At 28.5% G+C, this 18,902-nt stretch overlaps 2 protein-coding genes across 3 annotated transcripts in view; one reads left to right on the forward strand and one right to left on the reverse strand.

Moving 5' to 3' along the window:
• Positions 1-6,383: 6,383 nt before the first annotated feature.
• Positions 6,384-10,962, reverse strand: Alg13 (Alg13 UDP-N-acetylglucosaminyltransferase subunit). The gene is made up of 2 exons (XM_075366173.1): positions 10,863-10,962; positions 6,384-6,810 (listed from the first exon to the last, which is right to left on the reverse strand). The coding sequence occupies exons 1-2, from the start codon at positions 10,947-10,949 to the stop codon at positions 6,394-6,396; spliced, it is 504 nt and encodes a 167-aa protein (XP_075222288.1). The 5' UTR covers positions 10,950-10,962; the 3' UTR covers positions 6,384-6,393.
• Positions 10,942-18,902, forward strand: part of LOC142324975 (uncharacterized) — an 82,504-nt gene continuing 74,543 nt past the window's right edge. The window contains exons 1-2 of one of the 2 annotated variants that reach the window (XR_012756461.1): positions 10,942-11,095; positions 14,937-15,324. The gene's annotated coding sequence lies outside the window, so the exon portion shown is untranslated. Of the gene's footprint in view, positions 11,096-14,936; positions 15,325-18,902 lie in introns of those variants that run through there. The other variant, XM_075366172.1, reaches the window with a different exon arrangement.

Here is an 18,902-nt window from a genome sequence, read left to right on the forward strand (position 1 = left end):
TGTGCAACACATATGCGCAAAGGTTCATCGGTTTTTTCGCGGGTTTTTATTTTGCGACCGATCGGACCTTGAAAAAAAATAACCCTTGTACATATAAATTTTGTTATTGTTAAACTTTTTTAGTTTAAATATAATGTATATATTTGTGTGTTTTTGTATTATAATTCTAATAAAACTATTTCTGTCATTTACTTTTAAAAAATATTATTATTTACTGTATTTCATAAATAATTAAGTTCATTTATTTAAACATTTTTTCACTCAAAATTTCCAGTTTTTGTTTTTTTATGTTACAAATAGACAAATATGCAGAGTAGAATTTTTTAACAGTATAGCCTAAATATGAGGGCTGCCCAAAAAGTAACTTATGTTTTGAAATAAAAGGGACAATCTTAAACTATTTTTGTACATAGTCGCCATTTAAATTGAGGCACTTATCATAACGATTCACAAACTTTTCAATTCCTTCTCTGTAGAAATCTGCTGCCTTAGATTTTTGGCACCCATCTTACACAAAACTTGTGATAACCAAGCTTCCCTGATACAATTTCATGCAGTAAACTTTCTGAAATTTGGGGTTTATGAACTGAGAGTTCTGTAATCATAATGCGGCGATTTTCATGAATTTTATCAGTTCATCAGTCACAGCTGACCTAGTTCATCAGCTAGGCTGACCACTGCAGCCTCATCTTGAACATTGGTGTGGCCATTTTTAAACTGAATACACCCCTGCCTCACTCCACTTTCACTCATTATTCCATCTCCATTCTATTGAAGCGCACATTTCAATAATTCATAATGAACAAAGTGGAAAAATCACAGTCCATATGCTATGACAGCTTGATGTATACCAAGTGTAGAAATATTTTGACACCAAGGTGGCAGCTTTACACCCACCAATCTCCATGCTAGGCACAAATGTAAGTTACTTTCTAGACCACCCTTGTTTTGATAAAAAAAACTATGTAAATCAAAGTACGTACCAAACTGTTCATTATTAATTATTGCTGACCCTTGATTCAAATACAAACATTATCACATTTATTTACATAGCATATATAATAAAAAAATCTAAAAAGAATCTGTCAAAAACACAAAATGAAATACTTTCAGGCTGATGGCATTTGTATACTGATAACTCTTGGGTGAAATCAATATATAATCTACATTTTTATATAATCAATATAATCTCCAGTTAGATATAACGACATTGAAAAATAGTTTTAAAATTACAGAGAAAAAAAAATTGTTTATTAGCTGTTGTGTTCATGAAACATTGTGAAGAAATGGGTTAACATGGAATACGATAGCTGTTCATCAGTCATCGGCCAATTTATGAATACTAGTGGCTACAGATGACCATTGTAGTCCATTATAATAAAATTAAAAACAACAAAAAGGGTTTTTATTTAAATTTAAGTATCCCGTTATTGAAAAAAAATAGAACAAAAAAATTAGTCAATCAGTAAAATTTTTATTTTTTTGGCAGTGTTGAAAGTGTTAAATGAAATAAAACAAATGTTTACAAGTACAAAAATTGCACATGGAAGTGACATTAAAATATGAATAAGAAAAAAACATGAGATAATAAAATTAATTAAAATAAATCCTAGATTTACTTTTCAATGTTTGTTATTTAAAAATAACTAATTAATCACTAACATTACCTGATAATGATTAGATGCTGTTCTCTGAGCAGAAATATTATTGTTATTAGGGTGATATTCATTACATTAGTTATGTCATACTCCATGACATCTATAATGGTTGTAATACAATACCTTTTTAAAGGAACACTGAACTATTTTTTCATTGATTTTTTTCCATGTGGTAGAGACCCATCCTGCAAATTTTTTAAGATTGTCCTTTTTTAACGTTACTGGATGAAGTTGAGGGCTAATTTTTGGAAAAATAAAACCCAGTCCTTGTACTTTTACTTAAATGGTTTGTCCAATGACATATCCAGATACTGCAATTTACTTGCAAAGTAAACTAAACATTTCTTGTTTTCATCCATTCTAATTACTCGGTTGCTAAATTTACTGCATGAATTAATTTTCTAAATGACTACTGTGACTGAAAATATTTATTTACATTAACACATTCACTGCTAATCGTACATGGTGGCGTTTAAGGGGGGGGGGGAAACTACACCATGCATGCATCAAGGGTAAGACATTTTTTTTTACAGCAATTGGTAAGGGTTTTGTTATTGTGTATTAGCATGGGGAAAGGATTATTCAGTTTGGTTGTGTAGTTCGTTGTTACTTTTTGTTATGTTATACTTGTCTTTGTTCAACATAGATAGATTTATGCAACTTCTTGGAGATTGTTTTAGTAAAAATCAGGTTAGTACAATTTAAAAAAAAATTCTATTCATTATATTTTTATTAATTTATTTTAAAAATGCATAATATTAACTTATTAGTAATAAAAATTTTTTTTTTCTTATTTAAAAATTCTTTAAAAATAAACAAAACTAAAAAATACTTTTTAGTATTAGAATTGTATCATAGAAAAGTATAAAAAAGCCTATTTTACTTATAAAATAACGCAATCGTACTTTTGTTATTTTATGAAATTTGTTTTTGACGTGATTTTTTTTTAGGCCCAATTCATAACTCTCTAACTTTTTATTTTATCTTGTAGAAAACTGTGCAAAGTATATGTCTTCAGTTTTTATTTATGTTTATTTTATTTAAATCTTTCATTTCATATTGAATTATGTGTAATTACATTCTAATTGGTTTAGTTTTTTCTTTACATCCGAGAACTTTTAAAATTAAAAAATTTAATTAAATTGGATTTGATTAAAACATTTACCACGATAATATTAGCATGCTAAATCTTAAATATTAAATGCTTATAATCTTGTAATATCAACATTGCAACTCGTTACTTTAATTTTTTGATTTTTGTTTCAGTATGCAATTGCATCTTCCACTTCTGGAACTAACAGCTTGCGCAAAAAAAAATTAGATAAAATTGAAACTGATGAAGTACTGGTGTGTATATTAGATTAATAACTACTTCTTTTAACTGTACTTTTTACAGCTATTTCTTACTTTAGGTTTTACTACACTATTTCTAACTATTAGGCATTATTTAAATACCTAATGTGTGATCATTTCTTAGAATTAGAGTACTTTAAAGTAATAAAGTTTTTTAAAAATTCTTTTGTAAAGGCTATATTTTTTGAGAACCTGAAAATGACTGTTAGAATATAGTAAATTAATTGATCATTTTTATAATAAAATACAGGCTACTTTTGACAAACTTCATTAGTATAATTTTATTGTCAAGTGTTCTAATTCTCAAGAGCTGTAATCTCTATAATTGTAGTTATGTGTTCTAATAAAAGCTACCTTCTCATAACTAATGGTAGATTTACACGTATCGTAAAAGATCAAAATTAATTATTAATTATCTTCTAATGTTTTTGTAATTTTTAAACCATAAATTTTAAAAATCATTGAATAATATCCAAAAACAAATAAAAAAATATTTGGCAAGAAACAATGTAACAGGTGGGTTGCAACTGTAGTAGTCATTTATATGCCACTTGCTGATGCACATATGGTGTCATCGCATATTTTCAAGGTTATGAAAATTTTAGACTTAAAAAAAACTAGCTGTATATGCTACTGTTATATAGTAATACAATTTATTACGAAAAAAATCAGCACAGCAGGTAAGTAGAAAACAAAATTCAGCATTGAATATGTTACAGTCTGCTATCACATGGGAAAAATATGAACTCAGTCAAAAAGGACATGGAACGCAGAATTAAAAAATTTTCACTATTTTTTTTTTAACACAGCTTGTGTATATTTCTTTTACTTTAAAAGAGAATGGAAATTAATTTGTGTTTACTGATCACATAAAATAGCACATACTAAACTGCATTTGCTGTATTAATTTATTATACAAAGCTATTAATCAGAGTTTAAAAGGGAAAAGTCTCCTATTTCACAGAAACAAATCAATACGTACAATTACAGTCTGCTTTACTAAATAACTGCATTAAATGTAAACATTTTTAAATAAGTGAATAAAATAACTCCTATGGGTTTTCGTAAAATAATTTATATTCGTCCTTTCCTTTTGACAAACCTTAGCGACTTGTCATAAATTACATGTTACTTTATCCATCAGTTCAAATATATGTTCTTTTTTTGTGTTTATAAATGAGATTACTACAGAACAAAATTTTTAAAACAAAAAAATTTAGGATAAAACTTAAAAATATTTAGGGAGAATTTAAGGTTTCAAATGTGTTTGCATTCAATAAATCAACTAGGTATGATTTATATTTTTAAAATATAGCAATAACAAATTTATCAGTGATCAGAACTCTGTTAATGATATTAAACCAAAGTAAACAACTGATGCCAAAACATCTGACATCAGTGAAGCTGTTGCAAGGTGGTACATAAGCAACATGCTTTTTTTTAATTAAGAACTCAATTGCTTTGGTCATTAGCCCAGATGGTAATTTGTAGCGTATGAAAAATGCCTTGACTAACCAGGATCTCCAGTTGAGCAAACATGCTGGTCTCTGATTCATGAAGTAGAGCTGCTACAGAATGTTGTGCTAATTATTTAATTCAAAGATTTTTAATCAACATGATTTAAATTCAGAAATTTTCATGAAGAAGTTAAATATAAATACATATATATATATATATATATATATATATATATATATATATATATATATATATATGAAAAAAATTATAAAATTAACACCATGAAAGTGTAAGTTCAAGAAAACCTAAAAAAAATTACTACTCCACAAACTGGAATTATGACAGATAAGACTGATTTGTTTTGGGAGGCAATGCCAAAAACTCCCCAGGCAAAAATGCACATATTACAGTGCGAAAATCAAAAATCTAAGAGCTATAAAAAATTTCATCGTCTATAAAAAAATGCATGCTTTAATTGAGAATCTTTAGTGAATCGTTTCATACTATGTAATACTAATTTTAGAGAGAAGAAAGTAATGTTAAAGCCTTGCTACTCTTGGATAATGCTCAGTGTATCATCAGAAGATATTTTGAGTAGTAGAAAAATGAAATATATATCTAGATTCAAGTTATAGAGTTGATGAACAGATGTTAATTAATCTGAAAAAAAATTTAAAACTAAAATATGCCTTATTCAACTGGTAACAATTGGGATAAAATTAAAAACAATGACATTTGTTAATGAATGGAAAAATTTGAAATAAAGTGAAGTTGACTAGAAATACTTTAAAAAGTGCAGATCATGAATTTGATAAGATGCACTACTGTAGGCAAGTATTTAACCACTGAAGTGCACGGAAATAATTTTTCTGGTAAATATAAAAGTAATAAAATTATACAATACAAAAAACATTAAATTGCTATAAAATTTAAATATTTATTTATGTTAAATGAAATGAAGCTGTAAATAGTGATAAAACAAACTCAAAAACATTTCATGTTTTTCAATAAAATTAACAATATCAATATATGTTAATTAAATGCAAATTAAACAACTTCATATAAGTAGGTTTTTGTGATTTTTTTACAATAAAAAAGAGAAGAGATACATACAATATTATAAAAATTATGAGATTATTTTGTTTATTCCTTAAAGCTGATGAAATAAAATCTGTTTTATTTTAATATTGTAACAAGTCTTCTGCAAACACATAATATGTAAATCCAAAATATGTTTGAATGGCAGTCAGTCCTTAATGAAGGAACAAAAGAGATTAATTTTTTTAATCATTCTCTCACTTAGAATTCAATACTTCATACTGTGCTGGGTCTGTGTTATTCCAAATTAGTAATGTTGCAGTGTATATTGCACTTGTATATTGTACTTTGAATTTTAAAAAAATTACTTTTATATACATGAAAAATTAATTTTTATGTGTATTAAGTATTTTTATGTGTAAGGAGCTTCTAAACGTTTAACTTGGAAATTTTGAATTTGAAATACTTGATAGTATTTTAACTGTTTCATAGATATGTTGTAATTTTAATTTTAATATTATTGTGAATTAATCTTATATAATCTTATTGTGAATAATCTTATAAAAATCATTTAAATGTTATACAAGAACAATAAAGAACATTATGTTATCAGTAGTATCAAAATTATAAATTAATCTTCCCATATAATTTTGAAGTAGTTAAAAAATTAATCAAACACCAAAGAAACTGGTTAATCTTGATTTCTCCCACTTGATAACTGTATTGTCTGAACATACAGTAAATGTACATTCTTTTTCAGATTGGCTGTCAACAGACATTTTGATTTAGTTTAGTGGCAGAGTTTTAGGGATAAATTAATTGGAAGTATACGACTAGGATTAATAAATAATGGTTGAAGAAAAAACAAAACAGAAATAATGGATTCTTAAAATTCAAAACCCATCATTTTATTAATAAATTTAATATAGTTATAAGTATTTCCAGCAGGAAAAGGTTTCAGTTGTAAATAATTAAAATCTGAATTTAATATTGCAATTATATCAGAGTAATAAGCGACATGGATATAACCTTCATCAAACAATCTATCAGCAAGTTCCAGCTGATGATTATTCATAAGATCTTCATTGATAACAACCAAAAGTTTTTTTCCAGCTTGTAATGATTGTAAACATGTACCAGCACCTGCATGACCAATTATTAAACTGGCATTTAAAATTTCATTTTCAATACTTTCTTTTATACGAAATACTTCGATATTCAAACCATAATCATTTTCAATTTTTGGTGTTTTACCTTGTCCAATTTGAAGTGTTAATTTTTTACAATTCTTCTTTTTCAAAATCTAAAAAATAATATCACAAACATACATTTCAATAAGTTAAATAATGTTTAATATACTCTGAATCACAGATACATATTATTAATTTTAAGATAAAATAAATTTATAAATATTACTTGTATAATAAATCATGCTTGCACAAACATGTAAATATGTGTAAAAACTTTTTTAAAAACATCAAAATATGTATTTTAAAATAATTACTAATTAAAATTAGAAATAAATAAACACACAGCAAATATATTTAATTTTATAGTACAAGTATAAATTATATATATGATATGAACATTTCTTGAAACAAGAAAATTCCAATTTGTTTCTTCTTTTATTAGCATTTTAATACCCCCTCCTCCAACCCCACACTCCAAAACAAATGCTGAAGACATGCAAAATCAACATCCCAAACTGGTGGTCTGCAAACCACAAGTAATGATTTTTTCCATATGCCATACAATAAAGTAAAAAATCCAGGCATCTGAACAAGGCATGAAAGAACATTTCATTTAAAGAATTATCATCAAAGTTTACACTAAAATTAATTAAATTCTACAGATTTGTATTAAAAAATAATTTAAATAATGAAAAAGTAAATAATTTAAATTATTGTGTAATAAAATAAAGGGATTTTTAAAAAGGGGATGATCAGTAGATATAGTGGATACCGAGGAAATAAAATACCAGGGTGGACAAAAACTAACACTGCTGCCTTGTAGTTGGTTCTCCAAAGGCAAAGAAGTTGGTTCTTCACAGGAAGAAGAACCCAACAGAAAATGCCTGGTCCCCTGCGTTGGGGGTTGAGGTGTCGCACTAGCTTTGGACCACTCAAAAGGCTTTATTTATCACTAAAGTCCTAACAGAAAAAAGCCGAAAAGGATTACTTTGAAAAAATATTGGATATGTCAAAGAAAAATGAAATTTGGAACATGAAATACTCAGAGGATTAGAACAAAACAGAGGGAGGTTTTCCAACAATAGGATAAGTTTGGAATTGATATCAATACATTACTTAAGTAAAGAAGAAGGATAAAGGAAACAAACAATGTGGTAATTATTTGATGTTCTGTAGAAGAGTTACTAAGAATCAAGCGGCTAAGGCAGGGGTGGCCATTGTAGTAAGGAAAACTCTTAAAAGATTTATAAAGAATTTGGAAGAGGTAAGTGAAAGGATTTTAAAAATTGAATTTAAGATTTGGGGTCACTCGATAGTGGTGATGCAATCACAGATAGCAATACAAATTTACAGATGATGCAGATAGCAATACAAAGGATGATTTCATAAACAGCTTTGATGATACTCTTACTGGAATAAGCCAGCACAAAAGAGATATTGATTTTTGGGGATTTGAATGTCAAAACAGGATGGAAATTATTGGAAGGTTTGGAGATAAAGTTGTAAATAATAATGGAAGATGTTGATTAATGTGTGCGAGACATTTGGATTGCAGGTAATGAATGGATACTTTCAATGTAAGGAGATACACTTGTACACTTGGATACAGCCTATTTGGAACCTGAATTCAGTCTTATTATTTCATTCAGAGACAAAAATCTCAGTTAAATACTGAAGATATAAGGGTGTTCAGAGGTGCTGAGTGTGGAATGGATCATTTCTTGTTAAGAGCGAAGGTGTGTATACAGTTTAAATGTAGTATTAAAACACAGGAGAAAATGAAATAAGAGACACACAAGGTAATAGCTGGAGCTGTTGAATCAGGAGTTGCGATTGGCAAAAAGATTACTGATCAGAGATGGTCGGAGAGTGAGGAGGAGAATTATAGCCAACTAAAAGGGTGTATTAATGGAGCAGCAAGTGAGGCTTTAGGGGAGATAGAGAACTCAATGAAGTTGCAAGGCTGGTGCAATGAAGGATTGGATGGCTTGATTAAGGAGAATAAGCGAGAGGTGGTTGGCTAGCAAAGATATGGAGGGCAGAAAGTTGTATGCAAGATTAATAGGGAAATAAAGAGGGCAATAGTGAAGATAAAAAGTGATGTGTGGGAAAGTAGATGTGAAAGAATCGAGATATATATATGGGTAGCAGTTGGACTAGGGAGGCATAGAGGTTGTAAAGAGCTTAAGGATAAATGTGTCAATGGTTAAAATGGAGGAATGGGAAAGATATGGATAAATGCTGAAAGAGAACCGTGAGGATTTCCTGGGGATGTAAGGTTGTCTGGTATTGGGGATAGAAGGCAGGAGGTAGTTAATGGACAAAAAGAAGAATTCAACAAAAGAAATTTATAGGGGAATGAGACAGACAGAAAATGGGAAATCACCAGGTTCTGGAAACATTCTAACAGAACTAATTAAGAATAAAATGCAGTGTGTTATTGAAGTATTGCAGAGTATTTTTGATGGATCTCTACTTAGGGGCAAGAAACACCAAAGGAATGGAAACTTGGCATATATTATTTCAGTATATAAGGAGATAGAACAGACTGTAGGACTACAGAGGGATAAGTGTCATGTCATCCATCAGGAGGTTGTATGGATGTATTGTTAAAGTGAAAATAGAGAAAAAGAGATAGTGACTGGAGAGGAGCAGGCTGGTTTTACAGCAGTAAAGTATTATGTGTGGATAATATTTTCATTCTGAAACAACTTTTGAGTAAAACAGTAGTTAGAAATTTGGAGACCCAGATGATTTTCGTAGACCTAGAAAAAGATTACGACAAGGTTATAATAAATTTTTGTAAGTTGTTTAGTAATTGTGGTCTTCATTCGATGTATTTAAAAGCAATTTATGACTTTTGTATGAATCAATAAAGTGTTGTTAAGGTGGTAAAACATCTGTCAAAGTATTTTTAAAGTTAATAAGGGTTTATGTCAAAGTTGCTGCTCTTCTCCCACTCTTTAAGCTTTACTTAGCTAAGGTATTGGAAAAAATGTAGAAATGTAGTAGAGGTGGATGGTGTGCGTATATATATATATATATATATATACATTGTTTGCAGATGATCAGGTAATCGTATAGCTTCAGATCAGTTTGATATTAGATATAAGTTAAGAAAATTGATGGAAACATTTATTATGTGGAGTTTGAAGTTAAATTTTAGTAAGACGAAGTATGTAGTGGCTGGTTCAACAGATGACTATAGATGGGAATATTATCAAGGCACGTGAGGGCTTAAGTACCTTGGCTCTATATCACCACAGGAAGGAAACTGAAAAAAAATATAAATCATTGTATAAAATTCAAAATAAATCACTCCATTCCAATAAAATCTGAACATCAAAATTTTGGCAATCACAATACTTTCCCTTGAGTAAGTACATGGTATATACAAAAAAATTGGTAGATGAAGTTTCATGAAAAACCATCATAACAAAAGAAAATGTTATTTAATTTTCACAAAATTATTTAAAATAACCCACAGCTGTTTCAATACACAGTTCCTTCCTTAGGTAATACAAACACAATACCAATGTATTGTGATTATTTAAATAATATTGTGAAAACATAATTTCTTTTGTATAAATAAACATTTTTTGTTTAATTTCCTGTGTAGGCTGTGCATGTTTTCTTTTTGGCGTATAATACTTTTTATAATAATCAGTCTTATAAAAATTGTTCTATTAAATATAAATACGCAAATCTGTTCGTTAATTTAATAGTGGGCTTGAAACGCCCAAGTGACAAATTTGTTTAAAAAAATGTTAAGCTCTACATTCTATTAGTAAATTTTACAGAAATTTCGACGAAAAATATTTTCAAAAAATATAGTAGTATATGATACTGCTAGCGCAAAATTTGAACAGATCAATAATTATTATAGATGTCAAATAAAATTATGTTCGATAGCATACTGAATAAACTGTAACAATGGGTTCCTGACAAGCGTTTGAAACGTGAGCCACCGGAATAAATCAATTAAACGAAAAATACGCATCAAATTACAAAAATAAATATTTTATTATTTAAATGGCAAAGCATATACAATGGGCTGTGATGTTTCGTTAAGATATTGTAAACACTGTAATGCAATAAACGAATTATGATATTAAGATTAAATTATCTATTTTCAGAAAGTTAAATGTATGAAACCTCCTTTTACCTTTAAAGCTTCCTGACTTGTAATAATATCGATAAGTTTGTCAAATTTTGTAGTACCAACTGTCACGAATACATTACTGAACGCCATTTTCTTACTAGGGCCGCACTGAATTGTGGTAAGCAAAATGGCGTAATGTCTGAGTAAGTGAAAAGGTGTGAAGTGAATTTTATGTGCATTTTTGTGTGTTACGGTTGTCGTCCGTCGAAATCCCGAAAAATTTGACCATCCACAATGTACGTATATTGATATTTTTTATTGTAATTTGTAGCCTGTTGAATTTTGACGGTTATTGTAAAATTTTGTCTTAGCCTATGTTAAGGGTCTTTATTGGGTTTTAAGTCCACTTATGTCATCGGAAATAATTTGCTCTTGACGAGGTCTTTTTGTTCCTATCTTCTAATTGACATTTCATTATTTATTTACGTTTGTTTTCTTCTGTTTTATGGTATTTAGCTGCAGTTTTGTAAACAATTTGTGTAATGACTGATGATAAAATAATTTCCTGTAGGGGTGGGGGGTATAATTCATTTTTCATTAATGGCAACTAGTGAATTAATATTTAACTTGCACTAACGACGTATTTTACATTACCACAGTGACCTCAAACATCTTTTCCAAATGCGTGTTTTGTTGTGTTATCTGTATTATTAGATATCTAGGGAACATATTTTACATCATGTTTTGTAGACAGTTATTTTGTTTACTTTTTATTAATTACTGTTATTAAAAATAAAAAAAATTAATTTAAATTCGAAAATTCCAGTTATCTTTGTTTTGTGTATTTTCATAACAAACTGATGGGTGAAAAATGATTGGTGTTAAAAAAAAAATTGCTGGATTTCCCATTTTATATCTACTGCATTGGGAACTACAAAGGTCAAACATTATCCCCTAGTTAATTATAAATTGTTAATATCCTTTAAGGTGAATTTGTAATATAGTTTTTTCCAAATTTTGTTAAATCCACTTAATTTTCTATTTGATTTCTGTTATATTGTTTAGGTGTTGAGTTCAACGTATACAAAAGTTTGAAAGTGATTTTTTTTTTTTTTAATATGTTTTGATTGTACAGGATATACTTGATAACTAATTATAGCAAAATAAACATGTTTTATTGATAGGACTAATGTAATGACCTTGATGTTTGAATCAGTTTCAGTGTTAATTTGCTGATATACTCATACATATTTATCTGTCATGCATTTTAAATTATTGATCATTGGCTGTTACAGTTTATGTTTTCTTGAATTAAAGGTTAGGAGTGGCTGACTTCCAAATTTTAATACTCTATTAAGATGAAGTGTTACCGCTTCACTTGATTTTATGATTTGCTAAATTTCAATTATTGTGTTCATAATATCTGATTAATAAAAATTTTTGTTTTGTTTGTGCAAAGTAGATTAATATTATGTTATGTTGCTTCCTAAATACATTATATCCTAAATAAGGTATATTCCAAATTTATTAAAATTGCAGGTGAATCCCTAATTGTATTTAATTACACTCATTTTCAAGACGCAATAACTTTAAAATAAATAAATTAATATCTGAGGTAGTTTTTTGTTTACAGTTTGCCACTCTTCATAAAATCAAAATTTAAAGAATTGAAAAATAGTATTTTTTTAGTTTTAGAATGTTTTGCTAATTTTTTTTTTAATTTGAAAAATAAAATAAAATTCAAATATGAGTATTTCTAGAAAAAAAAGTTGTTATAAAAAAATAATCAGTTTACAAGAAATACAATGGTAAGAAAATAGCAATTAAAAAAATGAAACTTGTAAGAAAAATAAGGAACAAGTAACTAGTACAAAGGTACAAAGTAACTAGTATAACAACAATATCTGGAATATTATCTACAATATCTTGAGGTAATTGTATATACCAATGGGTGAAAATAAAGAAGAAATTCAATAAATCTTGATATTTTATTTCAAAAGAGAGAAGAATGCAACTCATGCTGCCAAAAAAAATTGTTATGTTTTTGGATATGATGCAGTAATCAGTACATATGGCACAAAGCTATTCAGGAGTTTTCAATTTGTAAATTTTATGTCAATGGTGCATCTTGCTCTGGTCGGCCAATGACTGAAAAGTTGATGAAGTTGTGGAAAAAGTTAAACAAAACCAGTATATTATTAATCATAAATTCAGTAACAAATTAAACAGTTACCACAAAAATGGTTTAAATTTGAAGAAGGTTGATACAAAAAACTATGTTTTTTGGTGACCACGAATTTAACAGTGAAAAATTTAATAGATTGAAATTCCATTTGTGAATCATTGCTAAAACTGATTTGCAAATTTAACAGCTCATTATGGGTGATGAAAAATGGTTTACATATGACAAAAAACTGATATGAACATCACGTTACTTCCTTGTACTCCTATTAAATTACATATATACAATTTTTTTTAATGAAAAGTGCATAAGATTTTATTTCATTAATAAATTAAATTTTTTATATTTTTTTTTATCGTTATTATTGAATTATTATTTATTGTAACATTTTTTTTACAATCATATTGATATCTAAATTTAAAAAAAAAGGAGTTATGTCGGATGATTTGAATCGATGTGCCTTCCTCTTGTAAGATCCAAATATTTCATTAATTAACATTTTATTTGGCTACAACTCTGGAACCAGTGAACATAATACCACTTATAATATATCATTGAAAAGCTCTCTCTGAGGTCTTATTACTGCAGTTAAGAAAAAGTCCAAAATCAAAATTGTTTGGATCTTGGGGCTTTTGTGAACACTTTTGGTTCAGTTGATTGCAATGAAAAGGAATGTTCACAACTAAATGTTACAACAGGCTTAAATCCAAAATTTCAACATCCTAGGGCTAATCATTTTTGAGTTATGTGAGATACTTATGCATTTACAGATATCACTCTGAATCTTGTCAAAATGGATATTTCTGTTGAAATCTGAAAACCAAAATTTTTCACAATCACAATTGTAATAATGTATAGAAGAGATTGTGGTCAAAGCAAGGTGAAGTTTTGTAATGATGGAAAAGCCTGTAATGACACCAAGGAAAGTGATGCTATGTGTGTGTTGAAATTAGAAAAGTATTGTTGTTCTCTATGTGCTGTTGGTGTGCATTCAAACATCAATTCTTTCCTCTACTTTTAACAACTGAAAATTACACCAAGCAATCAAAGTAAAGAATCAGAATTGATCAGTGGGAAAAATTTTGTCTTCCATCATGGCAATGCCAGACCTATATTGGTGACCTGTTGAAAACTGAAAGAGCTTGGCTGGAAAGTTTTAATGTCTCCACTGTTTAGAGCTCACTTTGCACTCTCAGATTATGATGTGTTTTGGCCTACTCTGTTAACGATTTGAAGTTGACTTCAGAAGAAGCCATGAAAATTACTTACAATAGTTTTTTTAACCAGAAAATAAGCGTTCTACAGTGACAGGATCATGATTTTATCTCGAAAATGGCAATGGGTGGATGATCAAAACAGTACGTATTTGGTTTATTTATTTATTTTTTTTTTTGATATTACCACATAAGCTTGAAGCTTGTTCATGGGATATGGAAATGGAATTTTGTGGTGTAGAAAAATATAATGCCTGACCGGTACCTTCGAATGACTAGCTGAGGCACTACCTCTCTGCCACAGAGAGCGGCATTAAAATATAAAAATCCCCAACCCAATATGTATTTATTAAACAATTATTTAAATTATTCAACAATGTATGTGATTCATAGCTAAGTGGTTTTCCCTATGAAGCTTCCATAGCAAGATTTATATTATTTAACCACCCAGCATTCTTCATAATTCTCACCTAGGTTTCTAGCTTAACATTTTCCCTTCTCTTACTGAACAATAGGCTCTAACAAAGGGATACCTGTATCTCATTGATGAAATAATATATGGTTTTACTTGGAATTTCACATTTTCAAAGAACAATTTTTTTCCCTTCATCCAGTCATTAATAGTTAATGCACCAGTATTTGAATTTTTGCAATATTACACAATAATTCATTATATTTATTCTTCTATTGGCTTCCAGCTTTATTTTGATTGTAATTATGATTTTTCATTTGTGATTACAGTATGCTGAAAGTAGTGAAGACGTAATTCATAAAACTAAAAAGTACTCAAAATTCATTACAAAATGTTTATACCAAACAAATCTTTACCATTCATAAAGTATAGTTTGTTACAAATAGAGATAAATGGTAAAAAATATGTTCAGATTTCTGGTTATTGCTGTGTAATCATATATCAACACAAAGGAAAATGGTTGGTTTGATGACTAATAATCTCTTGCATAACGTGCCTACATCATAAAGAAGTTACTTTCATTTACACAGGACAATGTATTATGCTGTGTATGTTATTAAATAGGATATTTTTAGATGTTATGTAATTGTAAAAATATATGTTATGCAGTTTTTTATTCTTACTAGATCACAAAAAGAAATAAAGTTACAAAAAACATGTGTTCATTATTTTTTCCAATTCATGATATTTCTGGTTGTGAGAGAGTTCCTATATAAGAAGTTCAAATGTGGGAGATTATACTGTTTAAATATAATGCAGTTCAGCCCATTTATTCCATTTTAATGTGTCAATGTTACCATTACTGTTTATTTTTCTTCCTTCACAATAGCCAATGTTATAATGATAAAGTTGTGTTCATTTTAAACCAATCAATTTTGTTAAGTAATTATTAGTTTGTATTTGCTTACTATAACCAACTATGGTACATAATTTTTAATAAAAATATTTTTTTCTTAGCAATTTTAATGTGTTGTTACATTTTTTAGATGCCCTGATGCTCCAGAGAGGGTACTAATTAAATGTAATAGAAATTAAACATTTAAAATACAATATTTAGGGTTGAATTTAATAAACTATGTTACCTCATTTATTTTTAATAATTTATTAATTAATTTTTTGTAAAAGAAGATTGATCTTTTTTTGTAACCCTTAGATAGGAAAAAGTATCTATGTAAGTTAGCAGGCAAATTGTCAGCTATTTAGCCCCACTAAGGAAGCAACTGCCCAACCAAGTTACTAGACAGTTGTAGCATGATTTTGCTGATAGAATCTATACTTTGGAATCACAGTAGTTCTGCTGCCATTAGACAGTGTAGTTGTAGTTAACAAATTAAGATTTTTAACAGTTGATATATATTTAGATGAAGTTAGACTTAAAGGAGCGTTGTTAAGTGTTGTATATGGATATGAAAAATGGATTCTGTATGGATATGAAAAATGGCACTAAAGAAAAGGGAAAAGAAAGATAGGAGGGATTTGAAATGTGGGCATACAAGGGATCTGAAAAGATTAAATGGAGAGACAAATGGAATAATGAAGAAAAGGAACAAATATATAAGCTTTATCAGAATAATTCAAAATAGGAAGGCTGCTGGCACATATCACGAGAGGAAAAGTATTAAAAACAATTTTTAGAGGGATGAGTAGGAGATATAAAAAAAAGAGGCTGAAAATCAATTATATATGAGCTTTAAGGAAATGGGAGCTGTTGGGAACTAAAACGTTTAGCTGGGTACAGAGAAAAATGGTGATGGGAGGTGATCGTGATACAAAGAACTTGCCTCAGGGCAAATTACCATTTGTTAGTGATATTATAATTATTTTTTTATTCCATGAAAAAGATTTCTTAGCCGTTGATAAAGTTTCAAAGAACATTATAGTGAAAGAAATGATATGATTTTCTGACGTCATTGATTATTTTATTTTTATTCATAAAGTGTTATGAATCATACCCTACTGTATTAATTACATCATATTATAAAGTTTATTATAATATAAACAGTTATTATGTTTTATCAGTAATGTTTGTTTAATTCATCAGAATTATTGTTTTTATTGTTACATTATTTATAGATACTTTGTGAGTTCGTTATTTACATAGATAGATAGATAGTTATCGTGAGTGATTTTAATTATCTACATATAAAATTCTGTGTAGGTATTAACACTGAAATCAAAATTACAGGGTTTTTACATGTTGTACTATAGTGGGGAACAACTCGCTTTACATACTACAGGCTTATAAGAAAAGTTTTAGTTAAATTAGATTTCCAAATACTCCTTTAGGCTTCTTCATCTCAGAAAAATCTCATGTTTTAAGATGGTGACCTAATGGTTACAACTTTCTAAGTAAAAACCTTGTATGCTTAGGCTAAAACCCAAACCTTTCAAAGCACAATTTATTTTATTATGTTCTTTTACGATCAGAATGAATGATTTGTTTTCTCAGTTTGGCATGTACATACAAAAATCAGAGGTGTTCAGTTTAGAGGTTTTTCTGCTAATTAATGGTGAAGAGAGAATTAACTGCATTATGATCAGAGTTCTTTTAGAAGTTTTTTATTCTACGAGAAGTTTCATAATTAAAACATTCAAAATGAATCAGAAGCAAGTATAGTTGCTCTCGTGTAGATGTAATTGTAGCATACTGCCATTTGAAATTATGTATTCCAGTAAGTTGGTACATGTAGCGAACATTGACCAGGTTATGCCGCCCCTCACTTTGTGCTTTTAGACAAGTTGTATGATATGGGAAACAGTTGAGATTTTATATGTTAAATATCTTTATAATAAAAAACTAGCTTCCCATTACAATATGTCCAATTAAATAAAACATTCTCTGTAAGTTAGTCGGTCAAGAATAGGAAATGCTGTGGGAATTAAGACCATACACATGAATATCTAAATGATAAGGCATTCTCCAATTAAAATTGTACCTTCTCAAGAAAGTGCTTCTCTAGACTACCCCCATTCTCTTAATTAAAGTTTTCTGCAATAGGATCAGTATTTCAACAGTCTAGCTTTTGAAAGCGATTACTAAGCCATTTTAACAGTACGTTTCTTTAGCTGTAAGTCTTTCTGCCTGGTGCACTTCTACAGACTTAATTATATTTACTTGGTTTGTCTCTTGAAAAAATTTAAGTATCTTTTTGACTCATTTGTACAAACTAAACTATGAACTGGTTCTAAAGAAAAGAAGTTCCTTTTTAATGGTTTTGTGCAAAACTATCTAATGACATTTTCCTATCTTTAATGAATCATTTTCTTACATATTTGAATCTCAGTTAATTTAATTTCCATTTAGCCTTTATTAAATGTTTCTTTAGGGACATTTTGTTCTAAAGTATTCACGTTTTTCATTTGGGTAAATATGGGCTTTCATATTTAATGTGGTGGTTCCAGTATTATTTTTTACAAAAATCCTTTTCTACTTCTCAAGAGAGGTGCTTCTTACCTCTGCAAGAAATATGTATTTACCACTGAAGTTATATGTATGCTTTTGCATGCCGTTTTTATGCTGTGTACAAGGAATTGCAACATGATGGAGTAAAGCCTCAGTTTGTAACATCTAATAGTCAGATATTTATTTCATCATAATTTGTTGTAAGCATTCGGTGGTTTCTTTTGATTTGAAAGGTTAATTGAATTTGCTACATTTAGAAGTTACACAAAAAGACTGTTTAGAAGGCTAATTTTCATAACAGAAGTATATTGCATTAAGTCTATTTCTTTAACACTACATTTTTTATGATATAATTTATTCATTGGTTTATATGTAATTATAAGATTGGTATTACTGTTCTTTTCATACTTGTTCTTGATGAAAGCACAGCTTAGGTTTTTCCAGTGAATTATGTAATTAATTGCTTATGTTTGAATAGAATAGAGGTATTACTCTTGCATATTTATTTACTTTCCATATGTTATCTACTTGAATAATTTTTTGTTGAATATTTGTTAACTTTTACAATTGTTTGTCAGGCTTAATTTATCTAATAATTGTTTTTTATAGTAGTTTGTATACAAACTTTATTTAGTATTTCTTTTATTTATTAAAAGAAAAAATAATATTAAATGAAATCTTTGTAATAATAATTGTAAATTAGGTTAAACTGCACAGTTTTTGGAGAATGTAGTTGTGTGATAATCTTTATGTGGAATCTTGGAATCTTGTTTAGTGGCCAACAAGGTTGTTTCCTTTTAATTGATGTGCAAGGAGGTAGTCATGAAGTTAA

This window comes from Lycorma delicatula, chromosome 5, assembly GCF_047948215.1.
Source record: "Lycorma delicatula isolate Av1 chromosome 5, ASM4794821v1, whole genome shotgun sequence".
NCBI lineage: Eukaryota > Metazoa > Arthropoda > Insecta > Hemiptera > Fulgoridae > Lycorma > Lycorma delicatula.